The 22,497-nt window shown below is 40.1% G+C and overlaps 1 protein-coding gene across 2 annotated transcripts in view; it reads right to left on the reverse strand.

Moving 5' to 3' along the window:
* The window catches only part of Usp15 (ubiquitin specific peptidase 15), a 91,603-nt gene extending 69,582 nt beyond the window's left edge, over positions 1 to 22,021 (reverse strand). For both annotated transcript variants that reach the window (XM_051170900.1, XM_051170899.1), the window contains exons 1-2: positions 21,854 to 22,021; positions 4,569 to 4,696 (exon numbers count right to left, since the gene is read on the reverse strand). In XM_051170900.1, coding sequence (XP_051026857.1) covers positions 4,569 to 4,696; positions 21,854 to 21,942 — 217 coding nt within the window. In that variant the 5' untranslated portion in view covers positions 21,943 to 22,021. The remainder of the gene's footprint in view (positions 1 to 4,568; positions 4,697 to 21,853) is intronic.
* Positions 22,022 to 22,497: the final 476 nt, after the last annotated feature.

Consider the following 22,497-nt stretch of genomic DNA (forward strand, 5'->3'; position numbering starts at 1 on the left):
ATGTCAGCAAATATAAACTCCAAGGATGAAAGAAAATTACATATGCTAAGTAAGCAACACATATATGAGACACCACACAGCAGCTAACTATGGCAGACATGATATTGTAAATTCTCTGAACAGCCTTGCATGATGGGTGTCTTTATTATAAGAATATATCCAGAAATACAGAATAACAGGGTAATCATACAAAATTTAGATTTTATTCTAGAAGAACCATGTTATTAGCTGGGTATGGTGGTGGTATACAGTTTTAATCCCAGCACTTGTAAGGTGTAAATATGGTTGTTAGCTATATAATGTGTTCTGTTCAAAGGCCAACCTGAGCTAGGAGGGAAGAAGAGAGTGAGGGATAAAATCTTTGTTATTTTATTCTAGGTTTTTTTTACCCCCAGAGTAACATTAAGAAGCAGGTAGCTCCATTTTCATCAGTAAATAGACTAAGTTGGTAAGTTGGTCAATATTCAATATATAGAAACTTGCAGAGACTGAATTCAAACATGAAAGTATTTATTCTAACACCATATGCTCTGCCATATAGTAAATCTAGCCTAAAGAAAACATGGGGAAAAAAAAATCAAGACTTAGATGTTATTTTCTACAATAACTGAGTTTAGGTAAATTGTCTGATTATGTGACAGACTTCACATAATACTATACTTAGTAGACAAAGTAAAATAACCACATTACTTTTCTTGTATGTGTTGAGAATACCTTCAAATTATAGAAGGGATTTACTTTTAATTTATCACTTTTGTATTTAATGCTATGTAACTGCTGAACCATAAAGAAATACTTAAATTACACTGGTAATTTTTGAAATGAAGAAAAAAATGTATTAGGCTAGCACACCTGTAGACTGCAGCAGCTGTAATAGGCTAGCATCCGTTACAGGACACAACATGCTGTAGTCACCAATTCTAAGTCTAGGTCAGGCATGTTCATGGACACGGTCCTGCTTGTAACCTGCATATCTACTCTCCTTTTAATCTCTATAGTTCTATATGTTCACCTCACACTTGCCAAGCATGGGCTAGGCGACACTCATGAGCTCACTCAGGCCTTTCAAAAATGCTGGATTAAAAAAAAAAAGGATGAACAGTCAAAAGAGCACCTCTGGTCTGAACGTGGAAACACATTTTGGTCTCAAGGAAGGTTGTAGTATAACCAGAAAAATTCCACTTGCAGTTCTTCCTTGATGTGTAAGACAGATAAGCTTCTAGCGCGCAATACAAACGTTAACACAGCATTTATCTGCTCCAGCTGATAAACCCTCAAGACTATCTTGCGATTCCTTTCAATTCTCCAAGTCTTCAATCCTAGTCTTTTTCTCTCCCCAACTCCTGTTCTTTTTTGTTGTGCGGAACTTGGGGCAGGGGACACAGCGCTTCTAGGGTGCTCAGATGGTGCTGGGCAAAGGTGGGCAAAGCAGGGATAAGTTTTGTTCTATCTACACAAATGTGAAATTACCACTACTGGAAAAATGATAATTCATTGATCACCCCAAAAGCTCCCCCGTGGCTCTTTGTCATCTACTCTCTGCCTGTCTGGATTCTACTGTTATGGTGATCACTATCTATAATTTACAATGGACTAATTTGTAACTTCTGGAATTTTATGAAAATATTATCTGTCTTTTCTTACTGTAAATAAATCTACATTTTCTACTAATGTACATACGCAACATGGCCCCTTTTGTTTGGCTTCATTTATACAATTAGAGATCTACAGATACTGTTATCTATCAAAATTTATTCATTTTAAATGCTATATAGAGTTTCATTTTACGAGTATACAATCATTTGCTTATACATTCAGATGATGATAAGCATTTGGGTTGCTGGCAAGTTTTTCTATTACAGAACATGCATGTGGAACTTTACTTATGGGTAAATGTTTAAATTTCTCTTAGGTAAAGCCCAGTGTAGTTTGACTGATTCCTAGGGTTAAAATATGTTTAACTTTATATCTATCTATTTGCTTTCCACCCTTGTCAGCAATTGTTAAGAGTGATTCCTTTAAATTTTAATTAAATTTTACATGCATAGTGGTATCATACTATGGTCCTGTGCATCAAACCCATGACTGCGTACATGCAGATGTCCTACCACGTGGTAGAGCATCCGCAGTCTCTTGCCACTATGACTTTCTTTTTTTAAAAGATTCTTTATTATTTTTAATTATGTGTGTATGTGTGTATGTGTGCCATAAGGCATCCTCTCCCCTGGACCTAACTAAAGTCACAGGTAGCTGTGAGCTGACAGTGGTGGTACTAGGAACTGAGCCAGGTCCCTTCCAAGAGAAGCTCACACTTTCAGCAGCTGAGCCATCTCTCCAGCCTTCAATCTCGTTCTAGGAAAGCTGAACACGTTACCTATTCTTTTGGAAAACTATTTTCTTCTTTGGCATAGTGCTACGTGTATACACAAAATCTATGGGCACATTCGTATGTGTGCTGTCAGATGAGCATGTCTGTTCAGGGAAGGGTTGACTGGGTGCTCCTTCTCAGGAGCTGGCCACCTGATTTTAAGATAAGCTATCTCTTTGGTTTGAGATTTACCAAGCACCATGGCTGCTGGCCAGTGAGCTCAGCTGTCCAGCTCTGCAGCAGAGAATTACAGGTGTGCATCAGCATTGTTTATTTGAGGGTCAGATAGTAACAACTTTACTACTCTGCTACTTCCCCAGGTCCTCTTTTGGTAAGGTAAAGGTAAAGATTTATTTTTAAAAATTTGCCTACTTTTTCACTGGGCAAAACGTTTTCTTTCTTTCTTTCTTTTTCTTTTCTTTTCTTTCTTTTTTTTTTTTTTGGTTGTTCTGTTTTTAAGACAGGGCTTCTCTGTGTAATATCTCTGTCTCACTGTTCTGGAACCTGTTCTGTAGACCAGGCTGGCCTCAAACTCACAGCGATCCTCCTGCCTCAGTCTCCCAAGTGCTACAAGTACAGGTGTGTACCACAACCATCTGGCTGCTTAATGTTTTCTTTAAAGTAGGTTTTATTCTATTGTGGTAAGAGAATATACTCTGTATGATTTGAATGCTTCTAACTACTGAGACAGGTTTTATGACCTAGACTATGGCCTCTTAGTTAACTGTTCTTAATGTGCACCCATCAGTTAGGGATTCTGAGAGTCTTAGCGTCTTTCTATGGCTGTGTCTGCTCTGTCCTTTGCATGTACATCATCGATTGCAAGTCCTCATTTATTTTTATTATTTAATTTTGTCCTGGACCCCACAATCTCATACCCTAATGTTTAGCTTACAAAGCACACAGGTCCAAATACTAGATGCAGCAAGCCACTGCCTCTTCTAATTTTAGTTTTCCCAATCAAAACTAAGCTGGCAGCAGTAGCAGCGAAGTAAGATACAAGAGAAACCAGTCCGTCACAGAGGCACATGGAAACAGGCTCACTCTAGTCCTTTACTCTGGGAATCAACAATCCACAGCAGCCATCCAGTTCTGTAACATCTTAACAGTGCAGGGCTGGGGCTGGGGCTGGGGCTGGGGCTGGGGCTAGGGCTGGGGGCGTGGCAACTACAGCAGGCTCCTTACTCTTTCTTCTGTGTTCTTCACTTCTAGGCATCCAAAGCACACCAGTTCAGCACATGCGGACCTAAACAGAAACCAGTCCCATGGCTGTTACCAACACTATCCTTCCTGGCAGAAACACAGTAGTCTCACAAAGTACTCTGAACACAGCAGCCAATCACGTGCTTTCCTCTGTTAACTGCTCTTAGACATCAGAACTAGCTTGGTACATTTGTGGGTTCCTGAGATTAAATTTGAAATGATGTATGGAGACCTTTGCATATTGTAGGGTTTTAGTTATTCAGGTCTATGGATGTAGTCCCCCTGACTCCAAGTCGACCGTAAGTGGGAGTGTTGGTACTTATGACTTATTTTTTTTAAAACACAGTAAAAGGTAGAAGAGTTCTGGCAAGTAGTGAGGGTTGTAGGGCAGTGCAACAATCCAAGACTATAAACACATAGTGGTGATCACTAACTCTGCAAACCTGTCATCTGTCCATTAGGAAAAACAACGTGTGCTATACCATCTCCCAAAACAGTAAAATGGTGCTCTATAACTTACATTCTTCGTTTTAATGTTTAAATCCTCAATCATGATTACATCATAAATATGAAAGAGAATGTGTCATATACATAACACTGATTACAGAATGATCTGATAATAAATAGCTTTTTCTTTCCTTGTTTTCTTTTTCCCAAGACAGGGTTTCTCTGTGTAGCCTTGGCTGTCCTGAACTCACTTGGTAGACCAGGCTGGCTCCAAACTGATAGACATCTGCCTGCCTCTGCCTCCCTGAATTCTTTTCTTTTTCTTTTTCTTTTTGAAAGGGTCTCATTGTGTATCCAAGGCCGGCACACAGTAATGACTCTCCTGCTTTGGCTTCTTGTCCAGGGACTACAGCTGTGTGCTACCTACCACAGCACACTTGCAGTGAATTGCTAACTATCCGTGTATTTACATTAACACTCTCATGCTATACCCAGGGACACTCACTCATTAAATGTAACACACTAAGAACTTGACGGAATAAAATAATACCTTTGAGAAGTCCCGAGTTATCGATGGGTCCAGGGTAGACATTTTGATCTCCCATCTGATATTTGTCCCAACTGTCAAAGCCAACATACTTTTTCCACTGTTTGAACCAGCGACTATCTACTAGATACCTAGAAAAGAAAAGATGCTGGTTAATTAAAACACAAACACAAGAACATCAATCTGCCTTTGCTGTTCCATTTTGTATTAAAGAAGATGGCTCCTTCAGAGGACTAAGACCAACAGCACTCTGTGGCCACAGGTACACTGCCCTTCATGCTGGTGACTTCATCTGTACAGAACATTTTCACTGTTAGATAAGTCGTTACTACTGGAGGCCAAGTGATTACATAAAAGTGGGAACAGTCCCTGTGGCACTTCACAAAAGCATTCAGATAATAAACAGTCAAGGAAACCCGTCAATTGAACAGACAAAAATGGTAAGAATCAGTAAAAATTTAAAATACAGTGTGAGGAGGTACAAGTATAAAAATGGCTCTTTACTAGAAAGCTAACACAATATGTACATCATATATCCTTTAATGGTTTTTGAAAGAACAGAAAGCTTATAAGGGTTTTAAAAGTTGATTATGTTGTTAATTATAATCAAACTTAAAAATAATAGTTTATCACCAAATTTTTCAACACTGACTTCATACAAGCCCCTGGGACACTATTCTAGCATTTAACCAGGCTCAACTGCAAGCCCAGTCAGCAAGAAAGGTTAATGACATGTTTGAGGCTCTGTGTGTAATGCAGAGTTCCAAGGGATCACCCTTCTAGCATTTTTGGGCTTACCACATACAGCACTAGAGAAATAAAAAACCCACAGTTGTGTCTGAAAATAGCTAAAGCAAAGGCACTAACCGAACAAAACCTTCTAATTCTTAAAGAATATTCATGAGCAATTTCCTTCCCTTAAAGTAGATATGAAAAATTCTGCAGTGTCCCAATCCCACTGTCAGTTATGCAACTCAAAATCCTTACACTGGAGAATTTTTTGAAGTGGTAATTCTTAAGTAAACCCATTTTCCAATATGTTTTGATCATATTTTTCTATGAAAGTATGATCCTCCTTTTTTCAAAGCCAATAAATACATACCAAAAAATAATAATAATAATAATAATAATCGCTCAGTAAATTTTAGGCTTTTCTTCCTTTGCAATTTAATTAAGATACTAAAACATGTGACTTGCTTTCTCTGTAGAGAATGTCACACCGAGACATATCCCTTTTTATCTATACATTTATCATTGTCCAAATTCTATACTGTTTGATACTGTTTGAATTACCTTAATCATGATACTGCTTACAACATTTCCTTCAGCTTGTTGTTCTAATTGCCTTAGCTACAACATGTGGCCATTTGTGTTTTCAAAAGGATTTTACATAAACTCATCAAGTTGCGCGTGTGCACAAGCGCACACACACATTATGATTGGAATTGCACTAAACTTAATACAATAAATTGGGGGGAATGGTTTTTGGATCCACAGGAATTCAGTATTTTTCAACTACTTAGGTTCTGTTTAACATCTTTCTGTAAATGTTAACATGTCCCCCCACAAGAATCCAAGTTAATTTGTTGGGGGGAAAAAAAGACTTCATTCATAAAAATACATCAGGTTACTACCTTGTCAATCGAGCAAAAACTGAAAAAAAATTATACAGAACTCCAGTCTCTCTATTGCACCTTACTCTTCTGCCAGCTGTGGTGGCACATGTTTGTTCTCCCAGCATCCAGGAGACTCAAGCAGCGGAGACTGAATTTGGAGGTCAGCCTGGATTTCCAAGTCATCCACAAAGACACACCATACTATCTCAAAACAAAACCAAACCAAGACTAATTTCCAAGCAATTATATTTCATAGTTCTTGGTAGTTAATACATAGAAACCATCAGTTTTATTATTTTTACACAATACACAGGAAACCTATAAACTGGGTGTGGTGGTGCACTCCTTTAATCCCAGCACTCTCCAGAGGCAGAGGCAGGCAGATTGCTGTTGAGTTTGAGGCCAGCCTGGTCTACAAAGTGGGTCCAGGACAGCCAAGGCTAAGAAAGAGAAATCTTGTCTCGAAAAAAAAGAAAGAAAGAAAGAAAAGAAAAGAAAACCTGTATATGTTCGTGGGGTCCCATGTGATTACATAGTGCAATATTTAAACCATCATAAACATGCTTCCTTCAAGCATTTATCATTTCTGTCTTTTCTTTTTTTTGAAGAGAAAGTTTATTTTGGGTTATGGTTTCAGAGGATAAGAGTCCATCACAACAAGGAGGCATGACATCAAGGCATGGCGGTATACATGTGTGGTGGACAGAGCACAGAGCTAAGACTGCACATTTTCAAAGGCAAGCTCAGTGCCAAGTAGGAAGTTGGGTGCGGCTTTAAGATCTCAAGGCCCTGGCGCACGCCTTTAATCCCAGCACTCGGGAGGCAGAGGCAGGCGGATCGCTGTGAGTTCGAGGCCAGCCTGGTCTACAAAGTGAGTCCAGATGGCCAAGGCTACACAGAGAAACCCTGTCTTGAAAAAACCAAAAAAAAAAAAAAAAAAAAAAAAAAAGATCTCAAAGCCCACTCTCCTTAACATAGTTTCCTTCAACAAGGTTACACTTCCTAAACTTCTGTAAAGAGCAAAACACTGGGGATCAAGTATTCAAAACCAGAGCATGTGGGGCCATATCTCATTTAAACTGCCACACTTTGAGGGAAGTTAGGAAGGACTTTTTAAAAAACTAAATTAAAACTTAACTATAAAAGTAAATTTGCATTTTAGTAGTAAAAGTCACAAAATAAAACATGTAGATTAAAATCATACAGACATAATTTGGTGTTTGACTTTAAAGGGTCTTTAAATTTGAGTATACTTTCTGGTTTTGTGTTTTTTCAGGATGAGTAAGTATGTGTGTGTGTGTGTGTGTGTGTGTGTGTGTGTGTGTGTGTGTGTGTGTGTGTGTGTATGTGTGTGTGTGTGTGTGTGTGTGTGTTCATTTCTTTATAATAAAAAAAAAAATCCAAGTGCTCTCTTCTCGTTTTCTGAAACGCACACTGCATGCCCATATAGCACCGTAGTGTAAGGCCAGGGCTTAGTCTGCGCAATTTAGTGCCTGCTGATTCAGTGCTCCCTGGCCTCTAAGTACTCTACTCCCAAGTGCTACGAGACCAACTCTTTTAGTTTCCACATTTCAGTAATGTGTGCTTTTTTTGTATCTGCCTTGTTTTACTTACTATCATGTCTGCTGCTGCAGATTGCAGGATCTTACTCTTTTTTAAAGGGAAGAATACTATTTCCCTGTGTACCTGCGCCTCGTTTTCTTTATCCAGTCACCTGCTGACGATGGGACAGAGACTGTTTATATGAAATATTTTTTAAAAGCAATCTCCTATCTACCACCTTTCTGAGTCTATTCTGTTGGAAATAGTTTTTCCTTTCCCCTCAAATATATCCCCCAGTCTGAGCTGGAATTCATGGATCCTCCTGCACTCGCCTCATGAGCACTGGGAGTACTAGCATTTGCCACCACACATTAGGCTCCTCTTGATAGTTTCAGTATTTCAATATTAAGTTGTTGCTGTAAATAGTTTTCTAATTGAATTTTCACATCATATCTAAGCACCGATCAGGACTGCTAAACTAGAGTGGAAGAAGAAACTTTTTTATTTTTTGAGACAAGGTTTCACTGTGCCGCTCTGGTGCACTTACAACTAGGAATGGAAACCAGGCTGCCTTAGAACTTCCAGAGATCTGCCTGCCTGCCTCTGCCTCCCCTGTGCTACCACAGCCAGCCAAAACCAAACAATTTTGTTTTTTAAAAGTAATAATATCTAAACTTTTACCATTTGATAAAATAACTTGCTACAGTTTTTGGTAAATGCTATTGTGCTAGACAAACTACTTTCTCTTTAACATGCTTTATACTATCATGATAAATATTGATTTATCACATATTGATTATGTGAACATTTTCTACAGTTACGATGATTTCTTTTTTTTTTTCTTTAATTATTTTTATGTGCATTGGTGTCCTGCCTGCATGTATGTGTGAGGGTGCCAGATCCTCTGGAACTGGATTAACAGCTGTGAGCTCCCATGTGGGTGCCAGGAATTGAACTCAGGTCCCCATAATTACAAGAATAAATTGGAAAGAATATTAATGGCAGTATAACATGCTAAAAATTGGGGGAAAATCTAATATGCACCATTCATATGAAATATTACATAAAAATCTAAACAAAACTACAAGTACATGTAATAATATAAATAAATCTCAGAACAATATTTTATAAAAAAGGGCCACAAAAGGATACTTTCTATACACACACACACACACACACACACAGTGCAATCATAGAAAAACCTAAGACATGCTACAGACACTGCTACCGAGATCCATGGGTATGTAACAAAAGTATGAAGGTAAGTACGAAGCTTAACTTCAGGATGCTGGCGGATTCAGCTGGGGGGAAGAAGTAGGACCAGGCAAACAAGCGAGAGTCACCTGTCCCTGTAAGAGACATACCAGTGCTTTACTATGTGTTCTGACAGATATGTCTAAAGTCACGAAGTTAATGACAGCTTTACTCTACACTTGACAAAAGGCTACAAGTGTGACTTCCTTCTCAACTTCATTCTTCCTGTCCGTGGACACTGTAACTATTTAAATTCCAGGCCAACTTTTAACTTCTGTGCTTTCACTCTGACACAACCCTGTCTCTTGGAGACTTCCCCAACAGACAGCCTTCTTGTTTCTCCTCCTTTGCTTTCCCTCTTCTATCACCTCCCTACTTGCATACTCATCGCTGCCTCATTCTTACTTTTCTGACAGGGCTTTGCCATCAATGTTTCTAGTTCCTCAGCATTCACTTCATCTCCAGCCTAGTATGAGAGGTCAGTCTTCCTATACAGTTTCAGACAGTCAACAGACAACTAAACAAACAAGTCACAATTTTACAAACCCACCAACCATGTAAGAGTTTAGCTTGTCACTCTGATTATTTTTGGGGTGGGGGTGTAAATGCTGGTTTTAACCTGTTCCTGACTGAGATCCCGTGTCACAGAGAGCTGCTCTGTGCACTCCATCACTGCATATCCTCCTGGGACACTGTAACTCACACTATGGATCTTGTTATTTCGAATTAACAGGCCATACAACTAGAATTTTCCATAGAAACCTCAATCCCAAGTTGTCAATCTTCTTCACCTCTACATTTACTAATTTTGATTATCATTCAAATAAAATTATTTCAGCAGTGACTTAGTTCCCTAGGCTGGGAGCCTAGCTCCACAGTATATAACGGTGACCACGCACCTCCAGGATGATTCCAACCATTTGCAGCTCTCCTCTATCAAGTGCCTTGTTTGTGTGCCTGCCTTACTACCTCCTCACTGCTAGTGACACAAATTACTATAATAGCTGTTTGACTTCTCTCACTGCTTCAGACTTAAATTTGTTCTCCATTTTGTGGCTAGACTTGTAAAGTTTTGTATTCTGTATTGAGGGTGTGGTGTGGTGGGAGCAACTGTGTGCAGATGGAAGTAAAAAGACCCAGCTGGTTCTCCCCTTCCCTCCTGTGGGTCCCATGAATACAACTCAGGTTGTCAGCTGGGCTGTAAAGCTCCCTTACTTGCTGAGCCATCTTACTGGCTCTGTTGCAAAACTTTTAAAAAGCAAAATCATGAGATGACTTCATTTTGCCTTTTTTGGCAAGACACATTGTCATGTACTCCAGCTTGACTTTAACTTTCTATGTATCCAAAAATGCCTTTGGACCTCTAATGCTCCTGCCTCCACTTCCTGAACGGTGGGATTAAAGGGTGCATCACCCTTTAATTAAAGGGCAAGGGTGCATCATCATCCCAGATGTATGCACTGCTAGAGAGTCAGAACCAGGGCCTTGTGCGTGTACCAATGGGACGACAGCCTTAGCACGTTCTTTTAGAAAGTCCTAACAGCTGCATTACAGAATATATAGCTGCACACTTACATACGGCCCATGTATAGTGTCTTTACATTTGTTTACTGACTTTTCATATAATTGAAAGAGAAATTAGTATTTTTTCTAGGGTTAAAAATGTTTCATTGGATTATGCTATGATTTTTATTATTATAAGTTCATTATTATATATTAACTTGTAATAGAAAGTCTATTTGTGAAGAGAAATGGGATTTTTAAAATAAGATTATACTTGCAAGTAATTAAGCAGGAATCTTTATCTGAAAGTTGTGAGCGTGTGTGTGTGTGTGTGTGTGTGTGTGTGTGTGTGTGTGTGTGTGTGTGTATTACTAAACACACATCCACCATTGCTCTAGTTTCCTAAATCCTCCTCCAGGGTTTTCCCCTTATTTCTGCAGATCTCTGCTATCCCTGGGACTAATTGCTAAGTTATTTATTGGCCCCTGTTGGGGGATGGTCTGATGTATTTTGATGCTAATTACTGCTTGCTGTCTGTGTGACCCACCTTTTACTTAATAAAAAGCCATCCCATCTGAACAGGACAGGAGATAAGTGAGACTAGGAGAGAGAGCAATTCTTTAAAAAAAAAAAAAAAAAACAAGGAGAGAGACCTGAGGAGAGGAGAGGAGAGGAGAGGAAGGCCTCCATGGGCTAGCTAGAGGAAAACCACAAGGCCAGTGGCGTGGATGGAAAATCCAGCGCAGATAAAAAACATTAGCAAATATATGGGATTATAGATGGGAGACAGCTTGATAAAAGTTATTAAAAACAAATGGCATGGGATTGAGACAAGGATCCCATGCCTGTCCCACTATAAGAGGTAATTTAGAGGATTGATTATCTGCCCTGCCCCAGGTTAACTAAGGCTATTGTAAAATATAACAAGTGTCTGTGTCTTAACTGACTGCTAGCTGGGCCTACTGATAATACTAATAATACAGATAATTTAAAAACAATAGGCCCCATATTGCTTTCTTATATTTACTTCTGAGTATGTATAAAAGTGCTAAATATAAATAAAAAATCTCCAGTCTTACTTCCCCACAAAAATAAAGCAGAGGGTTTTGTTATTATTGCAGGGTTATTGTACTTAAAGACAATTTTAAAGTTGACTGTACTCCAGAGCCACTGAGACTTTCTGTCCAGACTGCAACACTAGCTGTCTTTCCTGGGACTTACAAAATATTTAGCACCATACAACTTGCATGCTTGTGGCGGTCAGAGGACAGCTTGCAAGAGCTGGCGCTCTCTCTTTCCTTCACCATGGAGTCCTGAGAGTCAAACTTAGGTCAGTATTAAAATACTCTTAATAGCAAAACTTATTTATTTTTAATTATGAAGCATTTCAGGTGTATTTGATCCTTCCAACGATCTCTTCAGGTTTGTGAGTGTGTACGCAGAGCATCTACTTTTATTATAAATCAAATATTTTGTTGTTTTAAAAATACCACTAGAACTGAGTCTTCCACAGTTTTAGTAAGACCAAAGACAACTCTATAGTAGTTTTCAAGCACACCAGTGGCCTGGTTCACTGCCTCTTTATATCTTCAGACTTCAGGCATTTCTAACCTATTTTTTGCTCTGCATCTTAATTCTATCTATTAGGAAAAAAACTAATTTGTATGACCCATTTTTAAGCCTAAGCTAAGACAAATGAGGAATTCAAGGAGGAGGACGAGTATGATTGTTCTTTTTTTTTTTTTTTTTTTTTTTTTTTTGGTTTTTCGAGACAGGGTTTCTCTGTGTAGCCTTGGTTGTCCTGGACTCACTTTGTAGACCAGGCTGGCCTCGAACTCACAGCGATCCTCCTGCCTCTGCCTCCCGAGTGCTGGGATTAAAGGCGTGCGCCACCGCGCCCGGCTGAGTATGATTGTTCTTAAGTTGTCCATCCAGCAAGTACATACACACTCACTGATACCACAGATACAGAGGCAGAACTGAAGAGACCCCACAACTCTACCTGACATGGGAGTTTGGATAAGCACATGAGAAGCAAAGAAACAGTAATTAGTAATGTTTGATCTTTACTATATAAATTCTCTGATCTAACCTTGTATAATAACTTTTTTTTTCCTATTGGAAGAAGAACTAAGGACAAAGGAAAGTAAGGAAACAGAAGGAATAAACAAAGGAAAAATAGTAAGAAATACTATGATAGCTGCTAAACAAAAACCCTTACGACCAGCTGCTCTTTAATAACTATTCCATGTCCTGGTACACATTATAGTCCTGAGGTCAATAATCATTCATGTACGTACCTATCAAATCAAGTGAAGAAAAAATCATTACAAGCAGCCCTTTCTGGACCATTCTCTTTGCACACTCTTACCCTAAATTTAGCATTTATTATTTCAAAAAAAATGTTGGTTTTTTTTTTTTTTAAAAGAACACAACTGTATTTCCAACCCCGATACATAGTCTATTGAATGCTTTCCAGGCTTCAGCGCAGGTAACTGAGTAGTCACTAGAGGAATTAGTGTGGGCTAAGGAGCCATGTGGGATGCCATACAATTTCCAGCTGCTGAGGGGGTTGTAGTGTTGTTCTGCCTTATCAGATACAAACAGTAAAAATGTTTTTTTGATAGTCAGCACATTTATGTTTCTTTTAAATTTTATCACATCCATGCATGCATGCATACATCCATCCATCCGTGCACCCTTCACCACTCTGTTTGTGAGGGCGCACGCATGCACAGTACACATGTGGTAGGACTGTCAACCTGCAGGAGCTTGTTCTCCCTTTCCAGCTTGTGGGGTCCTGAGTTAGGTCACAAGACTTGCCTGCAAACCCTTTACCTGTTTAGCCACTTCCTGGCCCTTATCTGGTTACTTGCACAGTAAGTAGTGTTTTTACTTTTAGGTCATTCAAGGTTAGAAGCCAGAAAGTGATCTCTGGGCAAAAAGACGTACAACATTTAGTGTATAAATATTGTCAGCTATCTAAGAAACACAGGGGTGGAGACAATCTGCTAACAGGATTATTAACAATAATGAGGTATAGTAAAATGCCGACGTGCTCTTAGAATATTACATCATTTTACCATACCATGCTGTGGTAAGAAAGCCAAAACAACCAAACAAAGCTGCTGGAGGTCTTCGGGCAGAAATGGGCGGTGACAGCTACTATGGAGTTTCTTTTGGAATGACTAAACTATTCTAATATTGATTATGATGTGTGTACACTGCTACACAGAGAGCTGTCTGTTTTTAGTGGGAATATTGTGTAGTACATAAATTATATCAAAATAAAGCTGTTATGTTGGTGAGTTTTTTGTTTTGTTTTTTATGGGTTTTTTTGGTTATGTTGTTTTTTAAATCAAAGCCTGGAGGAGTTACTCATCTGTGTTGATTAAGAAATCCTTTCCACGCCAAGTGTGGTGTTGCACGCCTTTAATCCCAGCACTCGGGGGCAGAGGCAGATGGATCGCTCTGAGTCGAGGCCAGCCTGGTCTACAAAGTGAGTCTAGCACAGCCAAGGCTACACAGAGAAATCCTGTCTCAAAAAACAAAAAAACAAAACCTTGAGTTCTTGAAATAAGTGAACATCAAGATGAAGAAACAGGGGCAAGATGGCCAACAGTCACAGATGCTTGCTGCCAAGCCTGATGGCCTGAGTTTGATTCCTGGGACTAACATGAACAGACTGCCGCAAGCTGTCCTCCGATCTGCACATTTGCACGCTGACTCGTGTGCCACCTTCCACCTCCCTACCCCAAACTTACACAATAAGTATGTATGACAACATTTTTAGAAAAGAATCAGGAAGATACATTTGAAATAATTGAAATATAACACAAAGTCCAGTAATACAGGAAATGCTAAATAATTTACAGGAAATGGCAAAACACACTTGCATCAAGTTAGAAGGTCTAAGATACAGACCTGTGAAGACAGGTTCCCGGTGTGGAAAATGGTGTTTAATTAGGATCACGAAGTTGACACCTGGATTTCAGTATTTAGTTATCTACTTTTAAGGGTTAAGAATCTGAGTCTGACACTCACAGGAAGGCATACAGCAGAAGTCTTCAAGGGACTAGACTGCCTAGGTCAGATTCCCTCCCTTCCCACCAACCCAGCACATGACTGTGTACACTTTACTCTTCAGTTTCTCTATGAAAAGAATGCTACTTATTTCATACATGCAAGAAAATACATGAGCAATATTTTGTAAATCACAGGCAGAGATTTATGTATTTTCTTAGAACCAGAAAACTCAACATTAAATTTATTCAATATGAATATGATTTTCTATCTTTATCAAAGATTAACCTCTTGAGTAATCTGTTACTTTGCCAAGATGGAAAAACAGAACTAAGTAAAAGAAAAATAAACCCAAATTATCAAATAAATTATCTTTTGCAAAAATAAAAGACCCTGTTCCTCTTTTCATGGAAGTAATTAACTTTGTCTTGACCATCCCTGGCTTTGATATAATCATCGCTATAACTTAAAGTAGTCTGGCCTTAAAGATACTCTTGCGGGTGTCTGTGAGAGCCTTTGGTGCTTTATTTCACCCACATTTTTGTGGGTACTTCTGCTAAACAATTTTCAGTAACAGTGGAGAATTATCCCTCTAGAACCTGGGTCTGTCAAGCTAGCAGAGAAGAGAAAGGGCAGTTAGTATTTTTAGTTCTACCGTCCAACATTCTCCTTTCTGCTGGAGAGCTGTGAAGAACCCATGAGGGATGCTGGGGGGGGATAGTTCACTATCTTGTGTGGTTTGAGGAGCGTGTGTGTGTGTGTGTGTGTGTGTGTGTGTGTGTGTGTGTGTGTGTGTGTGTGTGTGTTCATTCTCAGAGGCGCACTGGAGGGAAGAGGTAGAGACAATAGAATTCCAGGAAGCCATGGGCTGGCCAGCCAGACATACACAGAGATAAACAACCCATTTTAAGGTGGAAGGCAAGGCCCAACACCCAAGGTTGTTCTCTGACCTCTATGTGCACTTAAAAAATGCACATGCTTGCATTCACTCTTGTGAATAAAAAATAAGCCCAAGTAAATCTTAGTGATGGAAGGCATTACAAACAGTAATCAAACACAAATTATAAATTCTTTTTTGTGTGTTCGGGTTTTTTGTTTGTTTGTTTGTTTTGAGACAGGGTTTCTCTGTGTGGCCTTGATTATCCTGGACTTGCTTTGTAGACCAGGCTGGCCTCAAACTCACGGTGATCTGCCTGCCTCTGCCTCCCAAGTGCTGGGATTAAAGGCGTGCACCACCACTGCTTAAAGAGATTTTCTACTTTATTTCACAATCTGAATTTACTCCCAAAGAGCAATTCTTTTTTTTTTTTTTTTTTTTGGTTTTTTCGAGACAGGGTTTCTCTGTGTAGCCTTGGCCATCCTGGACTCACTTTGTAGACCAGGCTGGCCTCGAACTCACAGCGATCCGCCTGCCTCTGCCTCCCGAGTGCTGGGATTAAAGGCGTGCGCCACCACGCCCGGCCCAAAGAGCAATTCTTGATCCCTTCCTTACATACTATAATGTGTATTAAAAATTGAGGTTTCTTTAATAGTGATTTGTTTGTTTGAACTAAATAACCTTTAAGGATTTAGTCATTTTCCATTTAAAGACTAGATAAGAAAGTCTAAAGAAATAACTTCAGGGGAATAAGTAAGACACAGATTGTAGAATAAATGGTAATGAGATGAACGAATGAAGGAAAACAGAAAGGACAAGTTGGAATGACACTCCTGAAGGGAAAACAAACAAAAAACCCTAGCAATGTGTAATTTTCTATATCTGAGAATTTGTAAGAAAACACAATAGACACTGTCTGAATTACATTCAAGTAGTAACATTATCAAATTATTAATACTAAGGAGAAGATGATAGTACCTATGATTTTAGAATTACAGCCAGGTATTTAAACAAGCTCAAAAACCCAATGGAGTTAAGAGCAAGTACGAAGACTTTTGCAACAGTGGCTGGCACAAACTAAGCAAGTCAATAAATGTTCATTGTGGTATTATCATCTGAACCACTCACAAGCCAATTAATTCCTCATCTATAGGAAAAAATATAAATACATTTTCTGGACTTATTTTAAGGATCATCTAAGATGTTTAGATTCAGCCTTTATCAATTGTTTTTAAGAAGCCCCTTTTATTTCTCTGCCCACATGTCCACCAGTTTAGACTTAACGTCCAATAATGCAACTAATATGGTTAACAATAAAGTGATTTTCCAGGTGGGAAAAGAATCATTTTAAATTCATAATGAAAGAGACATATCCAAGGATGAAGACAGTACAACAGACTGTTCAGTAGCTGTGGTGCCATGAGGCCTGTCAGATCTTTAGAACACTCATGTGGTGTCAACATGGTTATGCCCCCACTTCCCATTCTCTTAAAAATGTTTTTGACTTGACAAATACATTAAAACAGTACCAAAATTTTTTTAGTTGATAACTATGGATCATAAACTACATGCTTTTCAAATGTTAGGCTGTTCATAAGAATTTCATGCGTCTGTGGCAATAAGCAAATGCTTTTAAAATACGGACAGAATACTAAAACAATATAATCTACACTACAAGACCTTACTACGTTTGTTGTGCTATCTCTGTAAATCAGTGAGAATGGGCCTTATAACTTCTAATATAAATTTATCATTACTGATCATTAAAATTCAAAAGCCTGTATCAATAGTGATCATATATAATTGTGTCTCAGGAGTTTTCAACCAAAATGACAACTGCTCCATATATTCAGTTATTTGTCTGCCAATGTCCAGAAGCAAGATGCTAAGATTTCCTGTATACGCCATTGCATATAAACAGAACAATCATAAGAGACAAGTGTAGGAAAATGCAAGAATTCTGTTGCTAAGTATAAAATTGGCTTTCTCTAAAGAGGGGGGAAAAAAAGTCTCTTTTTCTCCTTAAAGTAGAACTATTTTAAATAAATCTCTAAAAACAAGAGGCAGTTTATCACAGTGATTTATGGCTGTGAACCTAAGATCCAAACTTCTTATGGTCAAATTCCAAATGTTGTGTGAAGGTCTGGGTCTAGGGCTCCTATTCTGTCCAAGGTGAATAGCAACAGCAGTTCCCTAACTTTTAGCAATGAGTAGTTAAGCCAACATATACTTGCAGCAGCACCTGGGCACTTAAGTGTTCTGAAATGTACAACTGTAGGCTATGGCTTCACAAGCTAATATTTTCTTACTTAGAATAACTATACAGCAAGAATAGTGACTGTCACAAAACTACTTCGCAAAAATAAGTCATTGGGTGTTTTAAACATACTAACGGGAAGCTGCGTGTTTTGGGGGAAATGAGAAGCTTAACTGTCGTGAAATAAATCACTGAATACCTCTAGACCTTGCCAAAAAGGACTCACTAATCCTTGGTTCACTAAGAAGTTTGTAATCAGGAGTTAAAGGATGTAAACTCGCTGCTCTACTATTTTAAGCATCTAAAATAATATGCTTTAGTGTGATGACTTTCTATTTTAATTTTTGCTACTATGCCAATATTTTAAAAGTTTTGCTTTCTATTTTCATTTCTTGTAAGTGACACCATATATGACCACTTACTTGGTGGCAAACAAACTTCTTGCATAGGTATGAACTTGGGAACTTATGTCAGTGGAGGCTTTAGTGACTGTCTAATTGTCTTGTTGAGTTAGTCTCACAGGTTCCTAGGTGAAGCAGAAGGAACAGAGGGAAGCTCTAAGCACTGAGGGTCCCCTGCCCAAACAGCACTGAAGAGGTTCTTTGGAAATGCAGTGAAACAAAAATATTACAGACATGCGAAATGCCTAAACACAAAGTCAGGTTACTCTGCAGTTACTTCAAGTCTAGACTCACCAGGGGTTGTATAACACAACAAGCAACACAACTAATTTGGCTACCTACACACTTATTAGATACAATGACTGAAAATGATTGGCAGACACAACTTAGTAAAACCTGAAAATGACTTTGATGATTTCTCGTTACACATCTATTCATAACAGGTCTATTTAGAAAGAACTCTCAAAAAGGAACATTTTCCAACCAGTAACTTTCCCTGTCCTTCATTCAACTCCCATTCCTTAGGTTCCTAAAGAGCTTACAAGTAATTAAGCACATTCTTCTAATCTTACCAGGAAACTCTCACCACATGTACTTTGAAGGTGTCTGTAATTCATCCTAAACTAAACTTTAGTTCAATTCTTTTTCTGTAATCCCTAAATTCTAATTTAACTTTGTTCCTGGTTTTCTGGCCGCCTTGTCAGAATTGAAACAGACTAACAAGCATCACTAGAGACTACTGTTTTCCCCTATGTAGATGAGTGTCACCTTTTCCATAGGTGTAACTCTTGTATCCATGTTAATGTACTTCTTACTACAAATCTAATATCCTATAAAGAATGTTTCTCTTCATCTCAGATTGTGTACTCAATTTGTGCTAAAAATCCCTCTTGCAAATAAACAAATGGGTATCTATGCCGAATCTCTGTTTTCCTAGGTACTTGAGATAGTTACCACCATGAGGAATCCCATAAGCAAAGTGCTCAAGAGCTAATTTATTTTTTTGTTTGTTTGTTTGTTGTTTTTGTTTTTGTTTTTTTGAGACAGGGTTACTCTGTGTAGCCTTGGCCATCCTGGACTCACTTTGTAGACCAGGCTGGCCTCGAACTCACAGCGATCCACCTGCCTCAGCCTCCCGAGTGCTGGGATTAAAGGCATGCGCCACCATGCCCGGCTTCAAGAGCTAATTTAAAACATCTGACTACAATTTCAAAAATCTGTACTAAGATTCAAGATTATGGAAAACCTGTTTTTGTTTGTTTTTGTTTTCTTAGTAGCTCATCAGCCATCAGCTTTCTAGAGATGAGCAAATGCTCATGCCAAGGTAATGTTCCATTTGCCCATGGCCAACTATAAAATGACAGAATTTGCCTAAATAACCCAGAATGAGTGATCACCAATCTGAATGATTGTGTTGTTGTTGTTGTTTTAAGTACTTAAAAGAAAATCTAAATTTCAAAACAAGTCCAACAACTAAATTATAATTAAATGTTCCTACCAATTTAGAACTCATAAACTTGTTATAAGTTGTGCCTTCCAAACTGTTCTCCATAAGACTGAAACAAACTTTGGTTTCACAGTTTCTTTTGGGGTAGGGACAGGTTTCACCTCCCAGTTTATACGTGAACTGCTTCATGCATCCAAATGGTTTTTGCAAATTCCTAATATCATGTTGTTCTTGCATTTCTTTATCATTTACACCAGTGGCTCTCAACCTGTGAGAAACTCAGGAATCTACAGAATGACTTTTTCACAAGGATTGCCTAAGACCACTGGAAAACACAGATATTTACTTCATGAGTCATAAGAGTAGCAAAATTACAGTTATAAAGTAGCAACAAAAATAATTTTATGGTGGGGGGGTCACGACAGCATGAAGAATTGTATTAAAGGGTCACAGAATTAGGAAGGGTAAGAAGTAGTGATTTACAAAAAAAATGAACATTTATAGGAAGATAAAACATGTACATTCAGTTGCTGCCTAAAAACTGACCTTCAGTTTCCTTCTTGAAATTAAGGCACTGTAATGACTTGAATATGGATTTCGACATTCGACAACCTTGCAGTAACCGTGTTGAGAAAAGGTACTCACTTAAAAGGTATCCAACATTATAAGAAGTTTAGTGTCCACGATACACATATTTCTTAAATCATACTTCAGCGTCAACACCAACTTACAGGATATTATTACTCAGCACGCAAAAACATCCACATTTTAACACATCTATATTTTATAGATAGCCATGTTTGTATGTGCATGAAGCAACAAAGTAGCCATATTTATATTTGTATGAAACAGTAAATGAGTAGTTTGGTTTTTTTTTAATCCTCAATATACAAGAGAGAACAAGTTGTAAGCTTGAATCTATCTTTAAGACTCTAGGCCAAATAAAACGTAGGTGCTCTAGGGATTGCCCATTTTTCCTCAGTAATAAACACGGTAGCAAGATTAGAATATAAGCACCAAGCCACTGAAATGACGTAACACAACAAGTGTGTTTTAAATCATATAGGGTCTTAATTATAGAAACTGTTTGCAGCATTACAAGCTACAATTAACGTGGTCAAATTCAGGTCTCCAAGCTGTAGCCTATTTAGCTTACTTGAAAATGATTCCAACCCCACGGCACTTAATAAAAAGATTACTGAAACGTAGTGCTTCGTGAATATAGACTTTCAAGACAGTTAACCGAATCAATATAGACCAAATACAATAACATTGTTATTGTCCATTTAACAGACGGGGAGTTGCAAGGGCTTGGATGAATTTGCTTCAAAGACACACTGCAAGGTGGGAGGTGGAACTCTGAAATAAGTCAGGTCTAAGTCTCTTTCCACTAAGCCACACTGGAGTGCCAGAACGATAATCACTTGGGAAGCTATAGATCACCGGTATGGCGACCGAGGGAAGGGAAAGGAACTTTTTAAAAAGTAAGAAACAGGCACACGGGGGTCCTGACCCTACAACATTACATATCCACGTATTTAAACGATTCTGTAAGTCAATTGCTTTGGCTGACAAGTATTAAATTGTCTACATGATCCCTCTAGTATTTCAGGGCAGCACGTCCTTTGGTATTTTACCAGTTTGAATATTAGCAAGCTTTTTGAGCTTCAAGTGGACTTATCTACTTTTTGCAGGCCTACGTTATCCTTTAAAGCAGAGGGAAGGGCTGCACTTCTAAGCAGAAACGCTGCCGGCTTCTATCAAGCCAGGGGCAAAGCACAGGACCACGTGGTGTCTCTCATCAAGCCCAAGGTCCCTAACAAGGCTCCCTCCTCTTGACAAGGAAGTGGAAATTAGGGGTTTCCTTTTAAGTGGGGGCCTGACACAGACCACCTGTGTGGTACCCGCCGCAAACATCCTGAAGCCCGAGTCCCGGAAGACTACAAGAATCAGAATAATGGGGAACTTGGGTGCCAACAAAGACGGGCCAGGGAGTGACCCGAGAAGCGCCGCGAGCCGGGTGGAGCGGCGGGACCGGGATCTGTCAAAAACAGAGTCCGACTCACGCCGAAAGGCTGCACCCTCTCTCTCTGGGAAGGCCCGAGGTGGGAGCGGCTCTGCCGGAGGGAGGAGGACCGGGAGCCCCGCGAGCCACAGCCGCCGCTTCCGCGCAGCTCCGGGCGCGCACCGCCCACCGCGAGCCCCGGCCCTCTGCGCCGGTCCAACCTTTGCCCCCAAAATCTGCTGCCTGGGCGGCCGCCGCCGGACCTGTCCGCACCTGTCACCAGCCCGAGACACCAGCCCGTGGCTCCCGCCCAGCCCTCCGCCCGCCTCGGGCCACCTCGGCTACCGCGACCCGGTTCCCTACCAGGTGTCCCCTTTCCGGAGCGAGGTTTTGAGCAGCGTCAGGATGTCAGAACGCTGGGTGTCCAGGTCCGCCGCTCCGCCTTCCGCCATCTTCTTCCACTAGCGGCAGCGGAGGCGGCAGCGACGGCGGCGGCACGCCCCGGAGCATTGTGGGAATGGCGTCCTCGGCCCCGCCCCGCCGGCAGGTCCGTACCAAATAGGACGCGAGGGCGGGGTGAGCGGGGGGGCGTGGCCCGGCGCGGAGGCGAGGCGGGCGCAGTGTGGGCGCGCCTGCGCTCTGCTGCCCACTCCGGTCCCCGCGCGCCCAGCATCCCGGCGTGTCTTCCGCCGCCCCAGACCTCTGCGTTTGCTCGGTTCTCGCCGGGCGCGGTGCTTCCCTTCCCCGGCTTTGCCTTGACCGGTCTCTCCTCGCCCTGCTGGCCTCACTCTTGCCGCAGCCGCTTCCAAACCCATCTTTGCTGCTTCACTCCCGCTGGAGGGCGGGGCCGGCTGAGACATGGCAGAAAGCGCGCAGATCCGTGACTTAGGACTTTTCCTTTCCAGCCGCAGAGCCCAAGCCCACTGAATATTGGCACAAAGACCGCTCTGAAACCAAAGGACTGGGAGCAGTGCCCTTCCTAGGTTCCTCCCAGTTCTCCATTCCTA

This window comes from Acomys russatus, chromosome 28, assembly GCF_903995435.1.
Source record: "Acomys russatus chromosome 28, mAcoRus1.1, whole genome shotgun sequence".
Lineage (NCBI taxonomy): Eukaryota > Metazoa > Chordata > Mammalia > Rodentia > Muridae > Acomys > Acomys russatus.